Source organism: Neoarius graeffei, chromosome 14 (genome assembly GCF_027579695.1).
Source record: "Neoarius graeffei isolate fNeoGra1 chromosome 14, fNeoGra1.pri, whole genome shotgun sequence".
Lineage (NCBI taxonomy): Eukaryota > Metazoa > Chordata > Actinopteri > Siluriformes > Ariidae > Neoarius > Neoarius graeffei.
In genome coordinates, this window is record NC_083582.1 from 32,688,607 (window position 1) to 32,710,815 (window position 22,209).

Below are 22,209 nucleotides of genomic sequence, written 5' to 3' on the forward strand. Positions count from 1 at the left end.
CCATCGATTTGACATATGGACCGATATATTAAGGCTGCTGGGCCATAGAAGGTTCACGCTGCACGCTGTATGCTGCACACTACACGCTACACGCGTGTAAAGAAAAGTGGACAAACGTAGCATGACTTGCTCTGGGCCATAGAACAGCGTTCACGTTGCACGCTGCACACTTCACGCGTGAAGCGTGAAATGAACATGCACACTTTTTTCTAGGCGTGAAGATGGAAATTCCAGTCAATGCATGCGGTCACCGCCGCGCCAGCCAATCAGAACGGGTCTAGGGAGATAACGCTATGCTTTCAGGGGAAAACTTCAGAAAAAATATAATTGAATGGTATAATTGAAAAATAGTTCTTCATCGGGATTGTCAAGCAGATTATAGAATGTTCGGTGAAATTCACCATGGGTTTCTCTCAGAAGGAAGTGTTCTCGGCTCCAAATTCTGTTCCTTTTTCTCTTCCTCTGTCTCAGTAAAAGCAGAATGAGGCAATCGTCGTCATCTGAAGAGTCCGTATTGTTGGTTACTCGGTCAAAGTAGAACAGACGCAACACGTGAACATCCAAGCATGAAGTTTAATGGCCCAGGGTCCGGTTCTTCACGTGAACGTGTAGCGTGTAGCGTGCAGCATGCAGCGTGAACCTTCTATGGCCCAGCAGCCTTACAGAGCATATTTCAAACACTCAACTTGCTATAGACCCCTTGCACTGACGTCACCCGAAACCGGAAGTAAACAAACCCTGCGCCATTTTGGAAGACCAACAAACTCGTGATTACGGGGAAATAACGGCAGCGGTATGTGAACCCACGAGAATAAAGTGGAGTGGCTTTATTTATGATTTATTGGCCCAACAGTAGACTTGAAAGAAACCTGTGAGAGACTTGGCAAAAAACTGTGGATATAATGGATAAGTCTGTGCATGATCTGCGGACATGGCAGATTATTTCAAAAACCCTGAAGCCTGCTGAAAGGAAGCGATATGTTGAGAAACTGACTCTGATTGATGGTTTTGTCCCTTGGCTGCGTTTATTACAGCCAGCCACTGACACATTTAGTGTGTCTAATGACGAGGGTGTTTTCGTTAGAATTTCATGCACTTGGTTCATCAAACAACCTACAATGGTAAACTTTTGTGCTGTGTTAAGGTGTTCTAACAAAGCTGATAGGAAAGTTTCACCTTTCTACAGAATACCAGCTGTGATTGAGACACAAGGGGAGCAAACCAAGGAGCTTTCTGCCAGGAGACAGAGAGAGGATTTAGCTGCTTTATGCAGAGCGGATCTGAATACTTCAAATCTACAACAGTACAGAATATGTTCAGACCATTTTGTTACTGGTAAGTCACTAGGGTAGAGTGTTGAACATTTTTTTTTTTAAAATGTTTACTGAATAAAAACATCCTTAATTTTATCACATTTATGTTATATATTTCATTTCTTTCTTTTGTTTTAATTTTCCTCCCTCCATCCCTCTTTGGATTTTAAATATAGTTTTTCCCCCATGTCCAAATAATTCAAAGATATATAAATAAAAACAGATAAGTAGTAAAAAAACTCTCGCTCGTAGTTTTACATTGTATGTACGTACTTGAGGTCTTCCAATATGGCGCCCTAACAAAATCTTGCGGTACGGTGACGTCACGCGGTAGCCCTCTATAGCAGCGACAAAATAGCGATCAAAAATGCATTCCGATATTTAATAAAATGAGAGAATTTTGATTAAAAAAAAAATTGCCTTCAGTTCTCCTTTAAATCAAGAGTAATCATCATCACCTACAAAACTGTCAAGCATTCTTGATTGGCTGATCTTTGCATTTGCATTTATTGGGGAGGAGAAGGGGGGGGCGTTGAGAGAGAAAGGAAGCCTGCTCTTTTGGTGTATTTGTGAACGATAAAATCATAGTGGCGCACTCTGATATAAAAACTTCAGGCTCTTGTTCAAAACGCGTGAAGGTCGGCAGGCCGGCAGTTCACCTGTAAGGTGCGCTTACGCTTGCTCGGATAGTTTTCCACATTTAAATCTGCAGCGTATTGATTACAGGGTTTTTCTAGAAAAATTTAGTACGAGGGCGCTCACCATGGCGAGGGAGCGAAGCGGGGGGGGAGATGGGGGATGGTGCCAGTTGTCCCCCCCCCGCCGTGCAAAGCCTTTGAAAAATGCTCCAATGGGACATTCTGAGGCTATCTGAGAGGGAAATTGTAACAAATTGTCTGTCAACATTGAAAAAGAAAGAAGTAATCTTCTTCTGCCCCGGACAGTCTTCGGCTTTCTTCCGTTTCGTGCCGCCGGATGACATCTTTAAATGCCCAAGTGTCAACAAAAACAACTCGCGAACTACTTCTGTCAAAAGCTCCCGCGCCGGTGGGTGAAAGGTCATTCAGTCTCGAGAAATCTCGCTCTACAAGTCAGCTGACCTTGTATGTAACCCATGTCAAATCTCGCGAGAGCAGCCACGACAAGCAAACAACTAAACAACATGGCGCCTCAGTCTGGAAAACGCCAATTCAGATTGTTTTTGCACCGTCTGGCGGTGTATCTACTATGATTGGAATATTTTTGGAGCAATTATAACGTATTTGATGATCAGACACATTGTCACGTAGTGTTGCTGGGATGTTTTCACGGAGTCGGTAAGGGGGCGCACGCCGAGAGTAAGAGGGCGCAGCGCCCCTGTTCCCCCGTTTAGACGAAAGCCTGGATTATGTTGTTGGAACAGCCGCGCCACTCCAGCATTGTGAAGAGTCGTGTTATCCGATGCAACGCTAACAATCCGACACATTAAAGATGCATATGAAACAACGACGAAAGCAATACTGGGTGATATGATTCATTCTTATGTGACTCGCCCGGAACGTGCCTCCGACTCCTGGCTGAATGATTTGATAAGAACTGGCTGCTGACAGCACTGGAGATGAGCGAGTATGCTTGAGAAAACAGGAGGAGGAATCTACCGAAATATTAAATTATTAGTCAGAAATGACTGGTCCCATTTCTAAATAATAAAGGCGCAGATCCTCTCCTAATAATTAGATATTAATAAATCGGATTTTGCTGATGCAAAGGGCGACACGGTGGTGCAGCGGTTAGCACTGTTGCTTCATAGCAAGAAGGTTCCAGGTAGAGCCCTGCACTCCCGCGGGACCCGACGCAAAGCAGTGCGGCGCGGGACAAATTTTGAAAGCTCGTTGCAGGCACGGGCAGGAGGGGGAGTGCACAATGCGGGCGCGGGCGGGAGAGGTGATAAGCTGCAGTCCCGCTAACTAAAAACGTGTTTAAAATAAAATTTATAAATTATTAATTTATGTCTATCATATATAATTTGCGCTGGATATTTTATTTGGCATTAATAAAAACATTTTAAGATGCCTAAATTTGCGGATGTGGTCTAATCTCGTGTATGTTTCTGATTCCTTTCCGCTCTTCCGTGTTTGAGATCTCCGATCATGGCAGAAGAGCAGAGCTCCTCTAGTGAAGCTCACAGTGCTTCAGAAGTAAGTGCTGCTTTAAAAAGAGGTACATTTGCGTGTTTGGGAAACGCACCCCTGAACGTGAGCTGTAGATATTTATGCTCAAATCCACTCAAAGTAGGGGGCGGGGCACCATCACACTGTGTCTTTAAATTATATTAATTTCTTATAGGCCTACTTGTATTTCCTAGAATGGAAATGTGAGGAGTGACATATAAGCTATGTGCAATGTACAATATTCTTACTATCCACTGTAGATTTTGGTCGGTGTGTTGGGTATCTCTGTAAAGCCTCAGCTGCGCATGCCGCCTGGCAACGCGCACCCTCGCTACGTGCGCTAGGTGAAGGATTGGCCAGTGGAGAGCTCAGCTAACCTCAGCATGTTTAATTCCCCAAGCCAATGACAAGAACTTTCGTGAGAAATAACGCGAACGTCTGCATCATGCGGGATTTGCGGGCGGGAGCGGGACAAAATATGGCAGGTGCGGGTGGGACTGAAAATCATAATTCTTTGCGGGAGCAGGACTGAAAATTCTGTCCCGCGCAGACCTCTAGTTCCAGGTTCGAACCTCACGGCCGACGGGGCCTTTCTGTGGAGTTTGCATGTTCTCCGTGTCTGTGTGGGTTTCCTCCGGGTGCTCTGGATTCCCCCCACAGTCCAAAGACACGCGAACAAGATCAACTGTGAGCTGCTGCTCACTCACGTATCCCCCCGCTCTCGCTTATCAGAAAGTGAGCAAACGAAGGAATAGGACACTTATTATGAATGTTGACTTCAGCAGATAATTAACCCTGGAACAAGTAAAGAGCAGTGTCTCTCCCCAGCACGGGCGATTGCTCTAAGACAACGAGGGAGGCTCAGCCTCCTCTAAAAATGACGAACATCGTGTAGAATGAATTGCGCTAGGCTTATGTTATAGCCGACCTTATAACATTGCTATTTCAGATCCAGAATCATAGAAATATATGTGCTCAACCCAACTACAGTGCGAAATCATTCCCTTATAACTTTAATGTATGCGTGAGTTTTTCCCCCTCGTGACAGCGCGATGCAGCGCAGACTCAGTGGACTTCAATGGCATTTGGGAGCTCTGCGCTTTTCAATCTCAAAATGCAAGACGGTTATTGGACAAATACTGCGGAAACGCCCGCCTACGGACTTCCAGCCTCACAGTGGGAGGGACATGGCAGTTTCCGCGAGGAGACTGGTGATTGGTGAAAGCGGCCGGATGTTTTCTTTGATTGACGGCTCGTTTCAACTATAGACAGGCAGCGGTGAATCTCAGTTCAGTCCCATGCGGATTCGCAGGTGCTGTGGTGTATTGTAAGAGATCAGCTTACATTTCAATTTCATTCATTACATACGGTTTCTACCAGCTTTTTTAGTTTGTATATATTTTCATTGTAAATAAAGTGTAAATATAGTGTTGTCAAGTTTGCTATCTTAGTTCCAGAAATTTCGTTTATTTGGAGTGACTGAACTTGAACTTGAGGGGGCTAGTCAGCTAGCAAGAAAGCTGCGCATGGATGCCAAGCATTGCTGATTTAATTTTGGCGAAGCCATTTGCCAGTCTTCCTTTCGAGGAAAAAGTTAAAATTAAAGAGCAGGGTAGACCAACGCCTCAAATTGACTTGGTGAAAAAGGTAGGGAATAATACTCGTTCCTTTCAGCTCTCCTGGTACGAGAAAGTGAACTGGCTAACAGCAAGTGACCCACATCAACAACAGTAAATAGGCTACTTTAGTAATATGTCATGGATGGACCAAAAATATAGAATCTATTTAAAATGTGTATGCTGAGTATATTATATTGGAATATATATTTCTCTGGATATGAATTAAACACAGCTACAATTTGGAAAACATTTTTAAACAAAAACACAGCCGAGAACATTTCACACTACAGACCTGGATTAAAAGTGAAGGGTTATCAAAATTGTCAATAAAACATTTCTCAGTCAAAATAAGTAAAATATAGGGAAAGTGCCATTGAATGAAACGTGTGGCACCCAGCTCTATGTCTGGCTCCCCAAGGTCAGTGCTTGTGCCTATTCCAGAACACTCTGCTGTTACTGCTGAGGTTCCTGACAAAGAGCTGCTTTCAATAATGATCAATTTTTAAACAACATGCCACAATTTTAAAATATAAAATGTTAAAATATACCCCCCCCCAACACCACCATCATGTATATTGGACAGTAGGCTAATGGGCCAAAAGAACCTGTTATTTCACAGTTTGTGACCCTGCCAACAATCAGCCAGATCAGAGGCAAGAGTATGGGCAAAATTGATGTGTTTTCTCTTTTAAAATCTGGAAATATCGTAACCGACCAGCCTCCCCTGTTTGAAAGACTACCAGCCGCCACTGACACCCAGGGATTTCAAACAGCGTCCTGGTAAACGGTCATTTTGAAATGGCATTTTGCTTCTTGAAATAGCGTCAAAATCCACTCTGTGTGTTTCGTAAATACATTCAGTCGGTAAACAGGAAGTCGATGTGTGACAGACCTGAAAACGGTACACATGGTACAGAACCCCAAGTTGAAGCTCGGTACCAAATATCAAGCAGTTATGATTTGTAGTTGTTGAGAAAAGTGTGATGAAAATTTTGTAAATCCACCCTATACGTTTTGTAAATACATTGTCGGTAAACAGGAAGTCGATGTGCGACAGACCTGAAAATGGTACACACGGTATAAAACCCCAAGCTGAAGTTTGGTTCCAAGTGGCTATGATTTGTGGTTGCTTGGGGGGGGGGGGGGGGGGGGGGAGGTGTTTCGGATGGATGGATGGAGGTAAACCAGTATACCCCCCCCCCCCCCCCCCCTCCTTCAGAGCAGGGGTATAATCATGGATGCAAACGGCGCGCCTTTTGGCGGATGCCACCTTTTTCACGGCTGTCTGGGGGACTTGTGTGAATCGCGCAGATCCAATGAGGTTTTTTTTTTTTTTTTTGGGGGGGGGGCGTTGGAGTGTCTGATTATAATTTCATCAAAGTAAATTCTGTATTAAAATTACTAAATAAGCAAATGCCGTTACAGTCCATGAAACATAGGAAGTATAAGTACGAGAAGAAAACAGTAAATCAGAAAGCTGCGCACGTAAAGCCAATTAGCTGCGCGCCATTATCTGCTGCTGGCTGCACTTCACTGCACGCGCAAGGATTTCCATCAGTCCAACGCAAGTTACGTAATTGGCTTTACGTGCGCAGCTTTCTGATTTACTGTTTTCTTCTCATACTTCCTGTTTCATGGACTGTAACGGCATTTGCTTATTTAGTAATTTTAATACAGAATTTACTGTGATGAAATTATAATCAGACACTCCAACGCCCCCCCCCCCCCAAAAAAAACAAACAAACAAACAAAAAAACTACTCATCGGATCTGCGCGATTCACACAAGTCCCCCAGACAGCCGTGAAAAAGGCGGCATCCGCCAAAAGGCGCGCCGTTTGCATCCATGATGATAAAAAATAATAATAATAATAATAATTATTATGTTAAATACCCAGCCACTGGGGACGTACAAGACCGTGCATACTTAGTGCCAGTCCCAAGCCTGGACAGACTGCGGAGGGATACGTCAGGAACGGCATCCGGTGTAAAACCTACGCCAAGTTAAACATGTGGAACAGATCCGCTGTGGCAACCCTGAACGGGAGCAGCCGAAAGATGATCATTTTACTGATACGAAGATGTTCGAAACAACCCATCCCGGTTTCTTCCCAATTCGTATCCGGTTCGATCGCATGGTGAACTTTTAAATCGGTGCGTCGATGCGAATTAGTGAACCCTACCATCCGTAACACAAGCACTTATAAGTCTAAGTGGCTTGCTTTTATTTTTTTTGTAAGGGATCCCATTTGAGAAATTAACACGACCAGATTTCTCCCCCCCCCAACACACACACTAAAACTCCTCACGACCAACAAAAATCTGATTCAGCCATGAAAACAAACCACCTCAGGTTTTTACGTCTTCCCATTTGGATCTAAATACAATCTTTGTATGGTCACACTCACATATCCTACGTCAGGCCGGTAGCAGGTGTACGCTCCGAGCACGCTGTGCAGGAGATCGTGGTATGGCCCTCCCTGACACAACAAGGAAGGGGGAAAGGAGGAAAAAAAAAAGAAAAAACAGAAAAGAAAGAGGTCAGAGCTTATTTACAGGCTCAAATTAAATTAAAACTCCGCAGTGTGAAGGTTTACTAAAAACACACCTTCTGGAAGATGAAGAGGGAGGGGAAGGTGCGCGAAATGTCGAGCTTGATCAGATCCAGGCTGGATTCCCGATCCGCCAGTGACGCTCCGCTGTCCGCTGTGGACGACACAAATGACATGTTCGTACGCAGACATTTTATATTTCCTGGGAGGGGAAAAAAAAAAAACAAACCAAAACAAACAAAACGAAGCATGACCGTACTCTCTTTATGAAGCATGCACCGGATCATACTTTCGCAGCGAGGTTTAGCCGTCCCCCGAAGGAACAGAGTTAACTTGATACAGCGAGTTCAAGTGGAGAAAAAGACAACTGCTAAGCAATATAAAAGTAAATAATCAGAAAAAATGTGGTTTCGTACTCCGTCCTGCCTGAAATTCTGCTGAAGCAACAAAAAAAAGCTGCAGTGCTGAGCGTAAATGAGTCCACCCCCTTTGAAAAGTAACATTTTAAACAATATCTCAATGAACACAAACAATTTCCAAAATGTTGACAAGACAAAGTTTAATAGAACATCTGTTTAACTTGTAACGGGAAAGTAAGGTTAATAATATAACTTAGATTACACATTTTTCAGTTTTACTCAAATTAGGGTGGTGCAAAAATGAGTACACCCCACAACAAAAACTACTACATCTAGTACTTTGTATGGCCTCTAGGGCTGAACGATCTATCGTTTTCGACCGAAAATCGCAATCTCAGACAACACGATTTTGGGATCGTCAAAGCCGCGGTTTTTCTCAGTGCTCCTAAACTGACCCATGTTTTGTTTCGTCAATAAATTGTCCTCATTTTTTACACTACAGACAAAAAAACTACGTTCAGGAAAGCCTTGTGGCACTCAGTGTGAAAGAATTTTGTGAATATCTCCTTCTGTTTTCGTGAAAATCCCCGTTGTTTGCAGGGAGCACTGTGAGGAAAAGGTGCGCTTTCTCTGTCTCTGAGCGCGCGGGTGGGGGAGGGGCTGCTCGCTCTCTCTCACACACACAGGAGGGAGGGGCCCTGCAATAGCGACTGCTACAGCCACTGCATCACTCTTACTTCCCACAGGGGAATTGTTGGCTCTAGTTATAATTTATAATGCTTATGTACATTCTTTTACAAAAGTGCAATATTTTGATGCTGCTGAGCCATTGATCAACCTTTTTTTATGTCTGATATGTTGTAGATGGGAAAAGTAAAAGAAGCAAAAGTTTACTTAAGAAAGATGGCTCTCTTTTTATTATTTTAAGTTATTATAACTTGTTCCTCAGGCACTCAATGTTAATAAACAGGCCTACATTTGAAATCTGTTGACCTCAGTTTTCATTCTTGCATTAGCTTTATGGAATTCATTGTATTAATTAATTTGCACTGAAACTTGATTTAAAGAAAAAAAATCGTGGTTGAAATCGAAATTGCAATATCTGCCAGAAAAATCGCAATTCAATTTTTTCTTAAAATCGTTCAGCCCTAATGGCCTCCATGATTTTTAATGACGGCCAAGTCTTCTAGGCATGGAATGAACAAGTTGGCGACATTTTGCAACATCAATCTTTTTCCATTCTTCAACAATGACCTCTTTTAGTGACTGGATGCTGGATGGAGAGTGATGCTCAACTTGTCTCTTCAGAATTCCCCAAAGAAAATAATTCCTTTCCACCACAAAGGTGAAGGCTACAAGAAGATCAGCAAAGCTTTACTTATCAGTCAGAATACTGTAGTAAAAGTGGTACAAAAATTTAAGAAAGATGGAACTGCAACCATCTCACGTACCCCTTTTCCACCAAATCAGTTCCAGGGCTGGTTCGGGGCCAGTGCTGGTGCTGGTTCACAACTCGTTCAACTTGCGAGCCAGCTGAGAACCAGTTTGCTTTTCCATAGCTCGCGGTGCTAAGCGGAGCCACGTCATTACGTTGCTGTATACGTCCGTTACGTCGCTACGTTTGCATAAACCTTGGCGCAAATATCAAAGCAAAAACAACACGGAAGAAGCAGCAGCAACAACAATAATAATAAATGACTTCGCGTTTGTACAGCTGCTGCTTCTCGTCGCTTAAAAATGGCGATCTTTCGCCGTCTTGTTATTGTTGTTGGTCTTAACAACTCCGCCCCCACTGACGTAAGCGGTTCTTTCCTCTGGCCCAGCAGAGAGTTGGTGCTAGCCTGGAACTGGTTTTTCTGGCCCCAGAGCCAGTTCTTTGTCAGTGGAAACAGAAAACCCGGTTCCAAACTAAGCACTGGCCCCAAACCAGCCCTGGAACTGCTCTGGTGGAAAAGGGGCAACAGAGACGTCCAGGTCGTCCACGGAAGTTAACACCTCGACAGGAGCATCTTCTGATGAGAAGGGTTGAAGAAAATCGGCATGCGAGTTCACTGCAGTTATCTAAAGAAGTAGAAAGCCAAACTGGGGTGACTATTTCCCATGACACAATACGGCGTACACTGCAGAGGAATGGCATGCATGGATGCCGTCCACGAAAGAAGCTTCTCCTAAAGCCCAGGCACAAAAAAGCCCGCCTAGAGTTTTCCAGGGCCCATGCTGACAAAGATGAAGACTACTGGGACTCTATACTCTGGAGTGATGAGACCAAGATAAATGTTTTTGGAACTGATGGCTTCAAAACTGTATGGCGTCGCAAAGGTGAGGAATACAAAGAAAAATGCATGGTGCCAACAGTGAAACATGGTGGTGGCAGTGTCCTTATGTGGGGCTGCATGAGTGCTGCTGGTGTCGGGGAGCTGCATTTCATTGATGGCATCGTGAATTCACAGATGTATTGCTCCATACTGAAAGAGAAGATGCTACCATCACTCCGTGCCCTTGGTCGTCGTGCACTTTTCCAACATGACTAAACACACATCTAAGGCCACTGTTGGATTTCTGAAGAAGAACAGGGTGAAAGTGATTCAGTGGCCAAGTATGTCTCCTGATCTGAACCCAATCGAACACCTATGGGGAATTCTGAAGAGACAAGTTGAGCATCACTCTCCATCCAGCATCCAGTCACTAAAAGAGGTCGTTGTTGAAGAATGGAAAAAGATTGATGTTGCAAAATGTCGCCAACTTGTTCATTCCATGCCTAGAAGACTTGGTGCTGTCATTAAAAATCATGGAGGCCAGACAAAGTACTAGATGGAGTAGTTTTTGTTGTGGGGTGTACTCATTTTTGCACCACCCTAATTTGAGTAAAACTGAAAAATGTGTAATCTAAGTTATATTATTAACCTTACTTTCACGTTATAAGTTAAACAGATGTTATATTAAACTTTGTCTTGTCAACATTTTGGAAATTGTGTGTGTTCATTGAGAGATTGTTTAAAATGTTACTTTTCAAAGGGGGTGCACTCATTTACGCTCAGCACTGTACGAAAGAAGAAACTAAATCTCTCTCTCTCTCACGCACACACACACCTCCTGCTTCTAGTTCCCAGCTATCCAGCTACGATATGACTCATGGCCTGATGACAAATTATTTCAAGACTGTGTGCTTATTGTCTTTTATGGCAGAATAAACTACTGACCTCCTAAAAAGCCGCGACATCGAACTGAATTTTCTTCAAAAATAGTTACTTTGGTGTTTTACAATGCAGTTATATAAAGCTATACACTCTGTGTGTGTGTGTGTGGTTTTTTTTTTCTTCCCCTAACCGTTTCAAGCGCAGCGGTTCATTTCAGACGAACAGTTAGGTCTGATGGTTGTGAAAAGCGCAAACCGTAATGCATACGCGACTACAGGAAGAGCTTGCGTCTCTGGAGATCAGCTCTGAGTTTCGCCGAAGCCTGAAGACAGCTGTGTCGAAAAGCTGCAGTGAAATTAGCATGCTGCGAGCGAGCCGAGTGTCTGACAGGAAGTCCGTGCTGAGAAACTGGTCAAAGCGAAGCCAGGAAGTGGAAGGATTCCGACGTTTACATCTGCACGTGGGTGTTGGTGAAGACGTACCCTCTGCCTCGACTTCGCTGCCCGTCTCTCTGAAGCTCCTCCAACGCTCCTTAGCCCGGGAGAGAAAGATCTCGTACAGCTCTGCCAAAAAGACGAGTGAGGAAGGAAACAAGCTTGATTTCTCTCGGACACAAACCCAGAGCATTACTCTAGCGATATGCCCGTCAACCAGAGCATTAAAACCACTGACAGGAAGTGAACAATATTGATTCTCTCATTACAATAGCACCTGCTCAGGGGTGGGACATGTTAAGCAGCAAGAGAACAGTCGGTTCTCGAAGTTGATGTGTTGGAAGCAGGAAAAAAAAAAAAAAAAAATGGGCAAATGTAAGGATTTGGGCAAGGGCCAAACTGTGATGGGTCTGAGCATCTCCAAACCGGCACACCTTGCAGGGTGTTCCTGGTATGCAATGGTTAGTACCGAACAAAAGTGGTCCAATGAAGGAAAACCAGCAAACCGGAGACAGGGTCATGGATGTTGAAGGCTCACTGAGTCACACAGCGTACGAAGGCTTGCCCATATGGTCAAATCTCATTGAAGAGCTCCTGTAGCACAAACTGGTGAAAAAAAAAGTCAATGCTGACACCTTTCTGTTTTAGCCAGCGTTAACTTTCTCAGCAGTTTGTGCTACAGGAGCTCTTTTGCGGGATTGGATGATACAACCCCGATTCCAAAAAAGTTGGGACAAAGTACAAATTGTAAATAAAAATGGAATGCAATAATTTACAAATCTCAAAAACTGATATTGTATTCACAATAGAACATAGACAACATACCAAATGTCGAAAGTGAGACATTTTGAAATTTCATGCCAAATATTGGCTCATTTGAAATTTCATGACAGCAACACATCTCAAAAAAGTTGGGACAGGGGCAATAAGAGGCTGGAAAAGTTAAAGGTACAAAAAAGGAACAGCTGGAGGACCAAATTGCAACTCATTAGGTCAACTGGCAATAGGTCATTAACATGACTGGGTATAAAAAGAGCATCTTGGAGTGGCAGCGGCTCTCAGAAGTAAAGATGGGAAGAGGATCACCAATCCCCCTAATTCTGCGCCGACAAATAGTGGAGCAATATCAGAAAGGAGTTCGACAGTGTAAAATTGCAAAGAGTTTGAACATATCATCATCTACAGTGCATAATATCATCAAAAGATTCAGAGAATCTGGAAGAATCTCTGTGCGTAAGGGTCAAGGCCGGAAAACCATACTGGGTGCCCGTGATCTTCGGGCCCTTAGATGGCACCGCATCACATACAGGCATGCTTCTGTATTGGAAATCACAAAATGGGCTCAGGAATATTTCCAGAGAACATTATCTGTGAACACAATTCACCGTGCCATCCGCCGTTGCCAGCTAAAACACTATAGTTCAAAGAAGAAGCCGTATCTGAACACGATCCAGAAGCGCAGACGTCTTCTCTGGGCCAAGGCTCATTTAAAATGGACTGTGGCAAAGTGGAAAACTGTTCTGTGGTCAGACGAATCAAAATGTGAAGTTCTTTATGGAAATCAGGGACGCCGTATCATTCGGACTAAAGAGGAGAAGGACGACCCGAGTTGTTATCAGCGCTCAGTTCAGAAGCCTGCATCTCTGATGGTATGAGGTTGCATTAGTGCGTGTGGCATGGGCAGCTTACACATCTGGAAAGACACCATCAATGCTGAAAGGTATATCCAGGTTCTAGAGCAACATATGCTCCCATCCAGACGACGTCTCTTTCAGGGAAGACCTTGCATTTTCCAACATGACAATGCCAAACCACATACTGCATCAATTACAGCATCATGGCTGTGTAGAAGAAGGGTCCGGGTACTGAACTGGCCAGCCTGCAGTCCAGATCTTTCACCCATAGAAAACATTTGGCGCATCATAAAACGGAAGATACGACAAAAAAGACCTAAGACAGTTGAGCAACTAGAATCCTACATTAGACAAGAATGGGTTAACATTCCTATCCCTAAACTTGAGCAGCTTGTCTCCTCAGTCCCCAGACGTTTACAGACTGTTGTAAAGAGAAAAGGGGGTGTCTCACAGTGGGAAACATGGCCTTGTCCCAACTTTTTTGAGATGTGGTGTTGTCATGAAATTTAAAATCACCTAATTTTTCTCTTTAAATGATACATTTTCTCAGTTTAAACATTTGATATGCCATCTATGTTCTATTCTGAATAAAATATGGAATTTTGAAACTTCCACATCATTGCATTCCGTTTTTATTTACAATTTGTACTTTGTTCCAACTTTTTGGGAATCGGGGTTGTATGTTCTAGCCTTCGTGCCCCGTGTGACTCAATGAGCCTCCAACGTCACCATTTGTCCTTCCTTGGACCACTTTTGTTCGGTACCAACCCCTGCATACCAGGAACACTCGACAAGTTGTGCCATTTTGTTCGATGCTCAGACCCAGTCATCTAGCCATCACAGTTTGGCCCTTGTCAAAATCCTTACGTTTGCCCATTTTTCCTACTTCCAACACGTTAACTTCGAGAACCATCTGTTCTCTTGCTGCTTAACACATCCCACCCTTTGACAGGTGCCACTGTAATGAGAGAATCAACATTATTCACTTCACCTCTCAGTGGTTTTAATGTTCTGGCTGACTGGTGTACAGTACAATCGACTCTTTAAACAAGGAAGTACTTTTACTCAGAGATTTCTCAAGCGTAACAAAGTGACTAAAGGTACACTCAGCAATTTGGTGGACGTTTCCTTGAAACTTGCTGTTTTGCAACTGCAAAGAATTCCAGCTCGTCGATTCAGTACTCGCTTCAAAGCCACACCCCCTGAACACATGACGCTTAAGCTAGAACGCCTGTTTATTCTTTCAACAGTGAGCGCTTTCTGAATCTTAACCTTGTGAACTCTGGTCCCTTCACTGTACATAATAATAATAATAACAACTTCCAGTAGGTTAAAAAAAAAAATTCTGGAAGTGGGTAACCCACAGTCAACTGCAATAAGGTCTCCATCGCAGTCGTTAACAGCACGTAGATATGCCGCCTTTTCCTGATAGACGGATATGCGTGTTATTTACCAGCTGGGAGGTCCGTATGGTGAAATACCGTGACCGACCTTAAGCTGGTAAATAATATATTTATTTTTTCCTTTACCAAATTCTAACAGAAAACGAGAGCGCCCGAAAGGGGAAACTGAGCCGAGCCACCATTTTGAATCCTCATTCACGGCCGTAATGCAAATTGCTTCCTCCTCGGTATACAAGTGCACTTCCATGGCAGGAAAAAACTACATTTTGCCGCCTATGTAGTCCCCTATTTATACAAATAGGAGTCATTCAGGATTCAGCCATGTTTTTGCTCGGCGTTAGCAACAGTTAGAGGTTTTTAGCTTTCTCCTGAAATGTTTTCTTTTATTTCTTCTTCCTCAGGGTAGTAAAACTCGCTTTCGCTGTGAACACTGTCGTTATCGCTATCCATGCTGTAAAATTAATGCTATTCTCCTGAGAAATGCTGGCAAACATATATAAGATTTTTGATAATCTTATAAATAAATCTTATTTAAAAAAAAAAAAAATGTTGACAAAAAATGCTCCCATGTTTTTTGTTGTTGTGAACAAGCGAGTCGCCAGAGGTCCATAACCAGGGTCCGTACCGTAGGATACGGACCCGCTTGCCAGCCAATCAGAGCGCAGGATTTGATGGAAACCGCACCGTGAAAAAAATAAAAGTTGATTTATTATTATTATTATTATTCATACTGCTTGTATGGCAAGAACAAAATTCAAACCAAAGGTCACCAATATAAACAACTTCAGAAAACAAAACAGCTCAAGAAGGATTTTTATAAGAAAACCAGCCCCGTGTCCAAAATCGTTCCCTACTCACTATATAGTGAGGACGCCATTTTGTAGCGCTGTCCGAAACCTTAGTGAGCATCATTTACACCCTATATACTGCGCTCAAAGTATCCCACAATGCATCATGAAAAGTAGTGTACAACTGATGGTCACTAACCAAAGCAGTATATCCCATCATGCATTGCGGTCGCGCTGAAAAATCAAATTAAAAGCCTCAAATTTGATTTAATAAAAGGCAGCGGCAAAGAAGAAAGGATTCAGCCTTGATTTAAAAGAACAGAAAGATGCAGCTACTTTGTCTTGATTAATGTGGGAAATACGCTCAGTATAATATGGAGTTATCACAAAAACACGTGCGTTTGTTATTTTGAAAACCCAGCAGCTGAGACTGATCCGCCACGTTTTAATCGTGCGACAGTAAAGACGTAAATACCGGTGCGACGGACTAGTGTCCGAAAGTTTTCATTTTACCACTGAGCTCACTATATAGTCCTCTATACAGTAATTCCCTATACAGGGAGCAGTGAACGAGTGAGCGATTTCGGACACAGGGCAGGTTCTACATCTTGGATCGAAAGGCTGATGTGTCATTAAGCCGCTCACATACGTACCTGGGGTGATGTTGAGCTCGTTGCCGACGGCGAGGCTCCACACTTTGCCACGGACGTTGGGTGGAAGACCTTGCCACCACAGATCTTTAACCCTGCGTGTACTGCGCCTAAACGCGGCAGGAGGAAACGAAGCGGGAGCTGAAGACGTTTATTCAATGGACCTGTTATAATGTCTATGAAATGTGCAAAGACGTTTTGTGCGTCTTCACGTCATAATCCTGCCTTCCATGATGGTTTAAAAGATGATTCATTTAAAAATGCTTCAGTGTTACCATTCTGCTCATAATGAATTCGGAAAGCCCCGGGCTATACAGTGAGAGTAAAAAGTATTTGATCCCTTGCTGATTTTGTTGGTTTGCCCACTAATAAAGACATGATCATTCTATACTTTTAATGGTAGATGTATTCTAACATGGAGAGACAGAATATCAAAACGAAAATCCAGAAAATAACTTTAAAGAATATATTTTAATTGATTTGTATTTCATTGAGGGAAATAAGTATTTGATCCCTCTAGCCAAAAGCACTTAATACTTGGTGGCAAAGCCTTTGTTTGCAAGCACAGCGGACAGACGTTTGTTGTAGTTAACCACAAGGTTAGCACACATATCAGGGGAATTTTGGCCCACTCTTCTTTGCAGATCCTCTCTAAATCATTAAGGTTGGTGGGCTGTCGCTTGGCAACGCGGACCTTCAGCTCCCTCCATAGATTTTCGATTGGATTGAAGTCCGGAGACTGGCTGGGCCACTCCATGACCTTAATGTGGTTCTTCTTGAGCCACTCCTTTGTTGCCTTTGCTGTATGCTTCGGGTCGTTGTCATGTTGGAAGACCCAACTACGGCCCATTTTCAACTTCCTGGCAGAGGGGAGGAGGTTGTCCCTCAGGACTGCACGGTACATGGCTCCATCCATCTTCCCACTGATGCGGTGAAGTAGTCTGGCTAACGCGACTTCAAAGCTCTACGAGCTATTGGTCTGGCCAAGATATTAAGCCCAACCATTTCCCAGAGCCCGTGGTTGACCCGCCTCCCTGAAATGCCTCAGTTTGCTACTGGTCGAAGCCAGAAAAGGCTATGACGAAGCTTAAACCAATCACATCACTCTTTCCTCTGACGTATGTGATGCGACGGAAACTGCGGGGCTAACTGGTAGATTAAACTCTTACCGAAGCCGGTTGGGAGCAAGGCGAAAACGTCCTTCCTTTCAATAAATACCTCCAGGGCTGCTCTTTGCTCCGTTTTCAATGAGAACTTCCCGTTGAATGCTTTCAATACAGCATCTACCGCTGTGTTAAAGGCTTGCTGCTGCTCCATGTTCATGATGTGAATGAAGCGCTTCCGGCATAGATTCTGTAAACAATCTATGGCTTCCGGTCGCAGTTCTACTACATCACTGGCCTTGAACACGCCTCTACCCAGGGCCGTTGGAGATGCTCAAAGTTGATTGGTTCCCGATTTTTCGGGAGCTTGGAAGAGCTGTAGATAGCTTGCCTGGCCAGACTAAGCTTGCAACAGGCCCTCGTGTTGCATCACGCTTAGGATGGGCGGGCCCAGGCTAGCGGTGAAGTAGCCCTGTGCCCTTGGCAGAGAAACACCCCCAAAACATAATGCTTCCACGTCCACGCTTGACGGTGGGCACAGTGTTCCTGGGGTCATAGGCAGCATTTTTCTTCCTCCACACATGACAAGTAGAGTTTAGGCCAAATAGTTCAATTTTGGTCTCGTCTGACCACAGAACCTTCTCCCAATCACTTTGTACATCTTTGAGGTGATCATTGGCATACTTTAGGCAGGCCTCCACATGTGCCTTCTTAAGCAGGGGTACCTTTCGGGCACTGCAGGATTTTAGTCCATTGCGGCGCAAAGTGTTGCCAATTGTTTTCCTGGTAGACTGTGGTCCCAGCTGCCTTGAGGTCATTCACTAACTCCCGCTGTGTGGTTGCAGGCCGATTTCTCACAGTTCTCATGATCATTGCCACTCCACGAGGTGAAATCTTCTGTGGAGCACCAGACCGAGGTCTATTGATGGTCATGTTATACTTCTTAAATTTTCTCACAATTGCACCAATGGTTGTTACTTTAATACCCAGCATCTTGCTAACGTTTTTGTAGCCCATTCCAGATTTGTGCAGGTCAACAATCCCGTCTCTGAGGTCCTGAGAGAGTTCTTTGGTCTTCCCCATGTTGGAGAGTTTGGAATCTGTCTGATTGTCTGATTCTGTGAACAGGTGTCTTTCATACAGGTGATTAGTTAGAACAGGTGTCTTCAGTTCAGGTAACAGGTTGATTGGGAGTGTCTAACTGGTCTGTCAAAGCCAGAACTCCTAATGCATACTAGGGGATCAAATACTTATTTCCCTCAATGAAATACAAATCAATTAAAATCAGGGCTTTGAACCAGAATTTTTTTCCTATTGGTTCGTTCCGAACAGAAACGGAATTTTAACATTTCCGGTTTTGGGTTCCACCATTAAATAGACGTTCCCGAACCGGTTAGAACAAAAAAATTTCGTTCCCGGAACGGTTAATTACGTTTCCTGTCAGCTGTTTAACAAATGGCTATAAAATTATGTCTCTGTCTCATCCAGCTTAAGCCAAATGTAGGCTAATTCTATTCCAACCTTCATTAAATAAGACAAGAAATAATTCAAAACAATTATTATTTCAAATGTTGGCGATTTGGATTCTCAGTACGTCTTCCCATCTACACAAACAGAAAAAGTGCCAAAAATGAAAGATAATTCGTTTAGTGTGTTACCAAAGGCTAGTCAGGCCCTATGCATTGATAGGCTAACAGAGGTTAACGTCATTTAATGTTCGCGAGCCTCTCATTAACGTGGACAAATATATTGATATCGTGTTTGAAATTGACGTTTTTGAATAACGATAGACTGCAATATTTACCTCTTATTTAAGATGTGGAGACGTGATAGTAGTCCACCCTCCCGCTCTCTCCATTCAGTCAGCGAATGTCACACAGGAAGTGAACCCCAGCGGGTCATAGAAACTTGCGCAGGAGAAGAATGACTTTTTTATTTGTAGGCTACGGAAACTTTGAGGAACGAAATAAAAACCGGTATTAACCGGTTACCATTATTTTTAATAAGCGTTTCTGTTCCGGAACATAAAAAATAAAGTTTCTGGTTTCGTTTCTGTCCCATGTGAAATAGAAAAAGTTCCCGGTTTTCGTTTTCGTTCCTTGAACCGGTTCAAAGCCCTGCTTAAAATACATTCTTTAAAGTTATTTTCTGGATTTTCTTTTTGATATTCTGTCTCTCCATGTTAGAATACATTTACCATTAAAAGTATAGAATGATCATGTCTTTATTAGTGGGCAAACCAACAAAATCAGCAAGGGATCAAATACTTTTTACTCTCACTGTATATGGATGAAGAGTCGCATGCTCACATGCTGTCCCAGTTGGGCAGGATCTCCGTGTTCCACACCACCATGGCGTTAACGATGCTGTCCTCCTGCTTGAAGCGCTCCTTCATCTGCTGCTTCTTTTTCTGGGCCTCCTTCAGCTCTGCATACACACACACACACACACACACACAATTAGCCCCCCCCAAAAAAAATCCCTATTAAAAAGGGATAACTGCTGCTTGAAAACTTCAGTAGCCCCAACACCAGTTCAAACACAGTAGCTTTTCATTCACATGTCTGGTTAAGAGGAATTCATTTCATTAACGGACATTCTGAGCACAATCAAATAAAGGACCGAACACGTATGAAATGAGAGATTCTGCCTTTACCTCTCCTCTTGGCCTCAGCCACCATTTCATCGTATTCTTGCCGGTGGCGCTGAGCTTCCTCCTCGGGTTTAGCGGGAAGGTTACTGAGAAGGAAGTTTGATAAGTAAGCACTGGAGAAAACGAGAAAGGCTCTTAAACATATCTCGTCATACGACAAGCTGAAATGAGGAAATACACCACAGCGACTGGCTAATTCCACTCATTTACATTTCGATGGTTTGTTCAGCGCTAATCTGGTCTACAGCTCATCAATATTCTGCACACGGATCAGACGCTCGCTGGCCGTGCTGTGAAAATCGTCCATGCAGACGCTCGTCTAAGTTCCCAAATCTGTCGTTGCGTAACTCTTGAATATTTTACGATCATTAACATACATGTCAATCTATACGGAATGTCCGTATTTTATACGGATTTAATTCAATAAACGCAGTATACGGGCGTCTAAATAAAGTTATACGGATTCTTTAAAAAAAACTTCAATATTTATTTAGAGCTATAATCAATTCCCACGATGATAAAAGAGCGCATAACGTTTACAAACGTACTGTACGCCACAGACAGCCAGTAAAGAGTCTTATGAAATCGGGCGTTATCTTGTGGTAGCGAGACTTCGTTCCACTTTTGATCATGCGCACACCGCATTGCGAGAATCCCGACAACCGTGAAGTCATAGACATATAAACATAGACGCCGCCTTCTGCGTAGAATCATACGTCGTCCTCGCCACCATATTGGATGTGGCAAAGTGGAGATTCTTCAACCGTCTCTGGTATAGCGTCTAGACAGTAGCTGAGAATAAAGATGCCTCATTCAAGTGCTGCGTTTAACTGTACCAACAGGTTTACCATCCAAACGAGATCACATGGGATTACCTTTCACAGGCGAGACTGGAAAAATACTTTTCATTGTATTTGGTCATTATAACGTAATTTTACGAACAGATTTTCCTGACTTTGTGGCTAATATGAAGTCTCGCGCATAATAGCTGCTCGGTGAAACCTGTCTCCAAACAACGAAGTATTTCCTTCGTAACTACGCTGATAACACTATGTTTTTGTCAAACACTGGAGCTTTGTATTCATTCTGAAGGTTTATTGTTATTAATATTGAATAAAAAACTAACTGGGATACATCATTGTTAATCATCATTCAAATTTTAGGTAAATTATTTTAATTTGCATCTTATACGGATTTTATAAGGGAAATACGGATTTTGGAGGTTGGTTATACAGGTTTGATTGACCAAAGGTTGACATGTATGCATTAAAAAGCTTACAAGTTCTGCTTTCCAAAGAAATCTATCTGGTTAAGATCTGTTCAGTGCTTTGGGAGTAACGGCAGGCTGAAGTCGGTACAACAGAGTACACTCTCTCTCTGCTCGCGGGGCGTCGGGAAACTGCCGGTGCTTTTCTTTTTGAGTCACGGGAAAGCACTCAAGCTCGCTCTCTCCTTCTCTCTCTTCTGATCGGTTTCCGACTGGATTACTCCTTGATATCAAATCAGATAGCTTTTATAGGGATGTTCACTCGCTCTCACCGTTTCTGATACAGCATTCAGCGAAATTTTCCGTGCTAGTTTTGAAGTTACGCTTCACGGGAGACTTTGAAGCGAGTTTTCAGAGCTTTACCTACTTATTTTTTCAAATCAAACTGATTCATGTAAATAAATAACTATTTTAGAATATAACCGGATTTGTTTTGATGAAAATATTGAGATCTTAGTGGTCAGAATGAGATTTTAAAAAGCTGGAAGTCAGAAACGCGAGTGTCATTTTCAATTCAGTTAATGTGAATTGTTTATTGGATGTGACTCGTACAGTTTTTTCGAGGTTCGCCTTGAAAGCTGCGAATATTAATCGAAATAATCATTTATATTCTTTCATATAAACACTAGTAGGCCATACTTAGAAAAAAAGACCTACAGAGCACAAAGAGAGGATTAGAAATATTCTTTTATTACTTTATTTTGATAGAGAATGGTAGATGTGAACGACATTCAGTGCTTATTTATGCAGATTTTATAATTAACATTGGTTTCTCCCCTTCTTTGTGATGTATAAATGAGAGTTCAGATCAGCTTTATATTGCACAAATAAAGCCGTTTGGTGAAACTTTGAAGGAGAGAGTGTACCAATTTAACTTTTTACCTCATTAGCATAATTAAGTACTAATTTGCATGATTTGTTTTTACTAATTTTTCAAACTTTGAATTGAAAAATGTTCCTGCCAATTTCCATGTCAATATCTTGGAAAAAAAAAAAAAAGTTATGAAGAAAAATACATTTGATCTCATTGGTTAATGAGACCCATTTTGGACCATGTGATCCGAATACAGACTATTACGGCCGTTTTCTAAAAATTAAGCCGTTTTTTCAATCTTTGATTTGTAATATCTCAAGAACGGATAAACATGT

The 22,209-nt window shown here is 42.8% G+C and overlaps 1 protein-coding gene across 2 annotated transcripts in view; it reads right to left on the reverse strand.

Moving 5' to 3' along the window:
- Positions 1 to 22,209, reverse strand: part of tbc1d12b (TBC1 domain family, member 12b) — a 59,315-nt gene that overhangs the window by 12,178 nt on the left and 24,928 nt on the right. For both annotated transcript variants that reach the window (XM_060939545.1, XM_060939546.1), the window contains 6 exons: positions 19,797 to 19,879; positions 19,450 to 19,567; positions 16,041 to 16,147; positions 11,611 to 11,691; positions 7,689 to 7,786; positions 7,489 to 7,560 (listed from right to left, as the gene is read on the reverse strand). In XM_060939545.1, the coding sequence (XP_060795528.1) occupies positions 7,489 to 7,560; positions 7,689 to 7,786; positions 11,611 to 11,691; positions 16,041 to 16,147; positions 19,450 to 19,567; positions 19,797 to 19,879 (559 nt within the window). The remainder of the gene's footprint in view (positions 1 to 7,488; positions 7,561 to 7,688; positions 7,787 to 11,610; positions 11,692 to 16,040; positions 16,148 to 19,449; positions 19,568 to 19,796; positions 19,880 to 22,209) is intronic.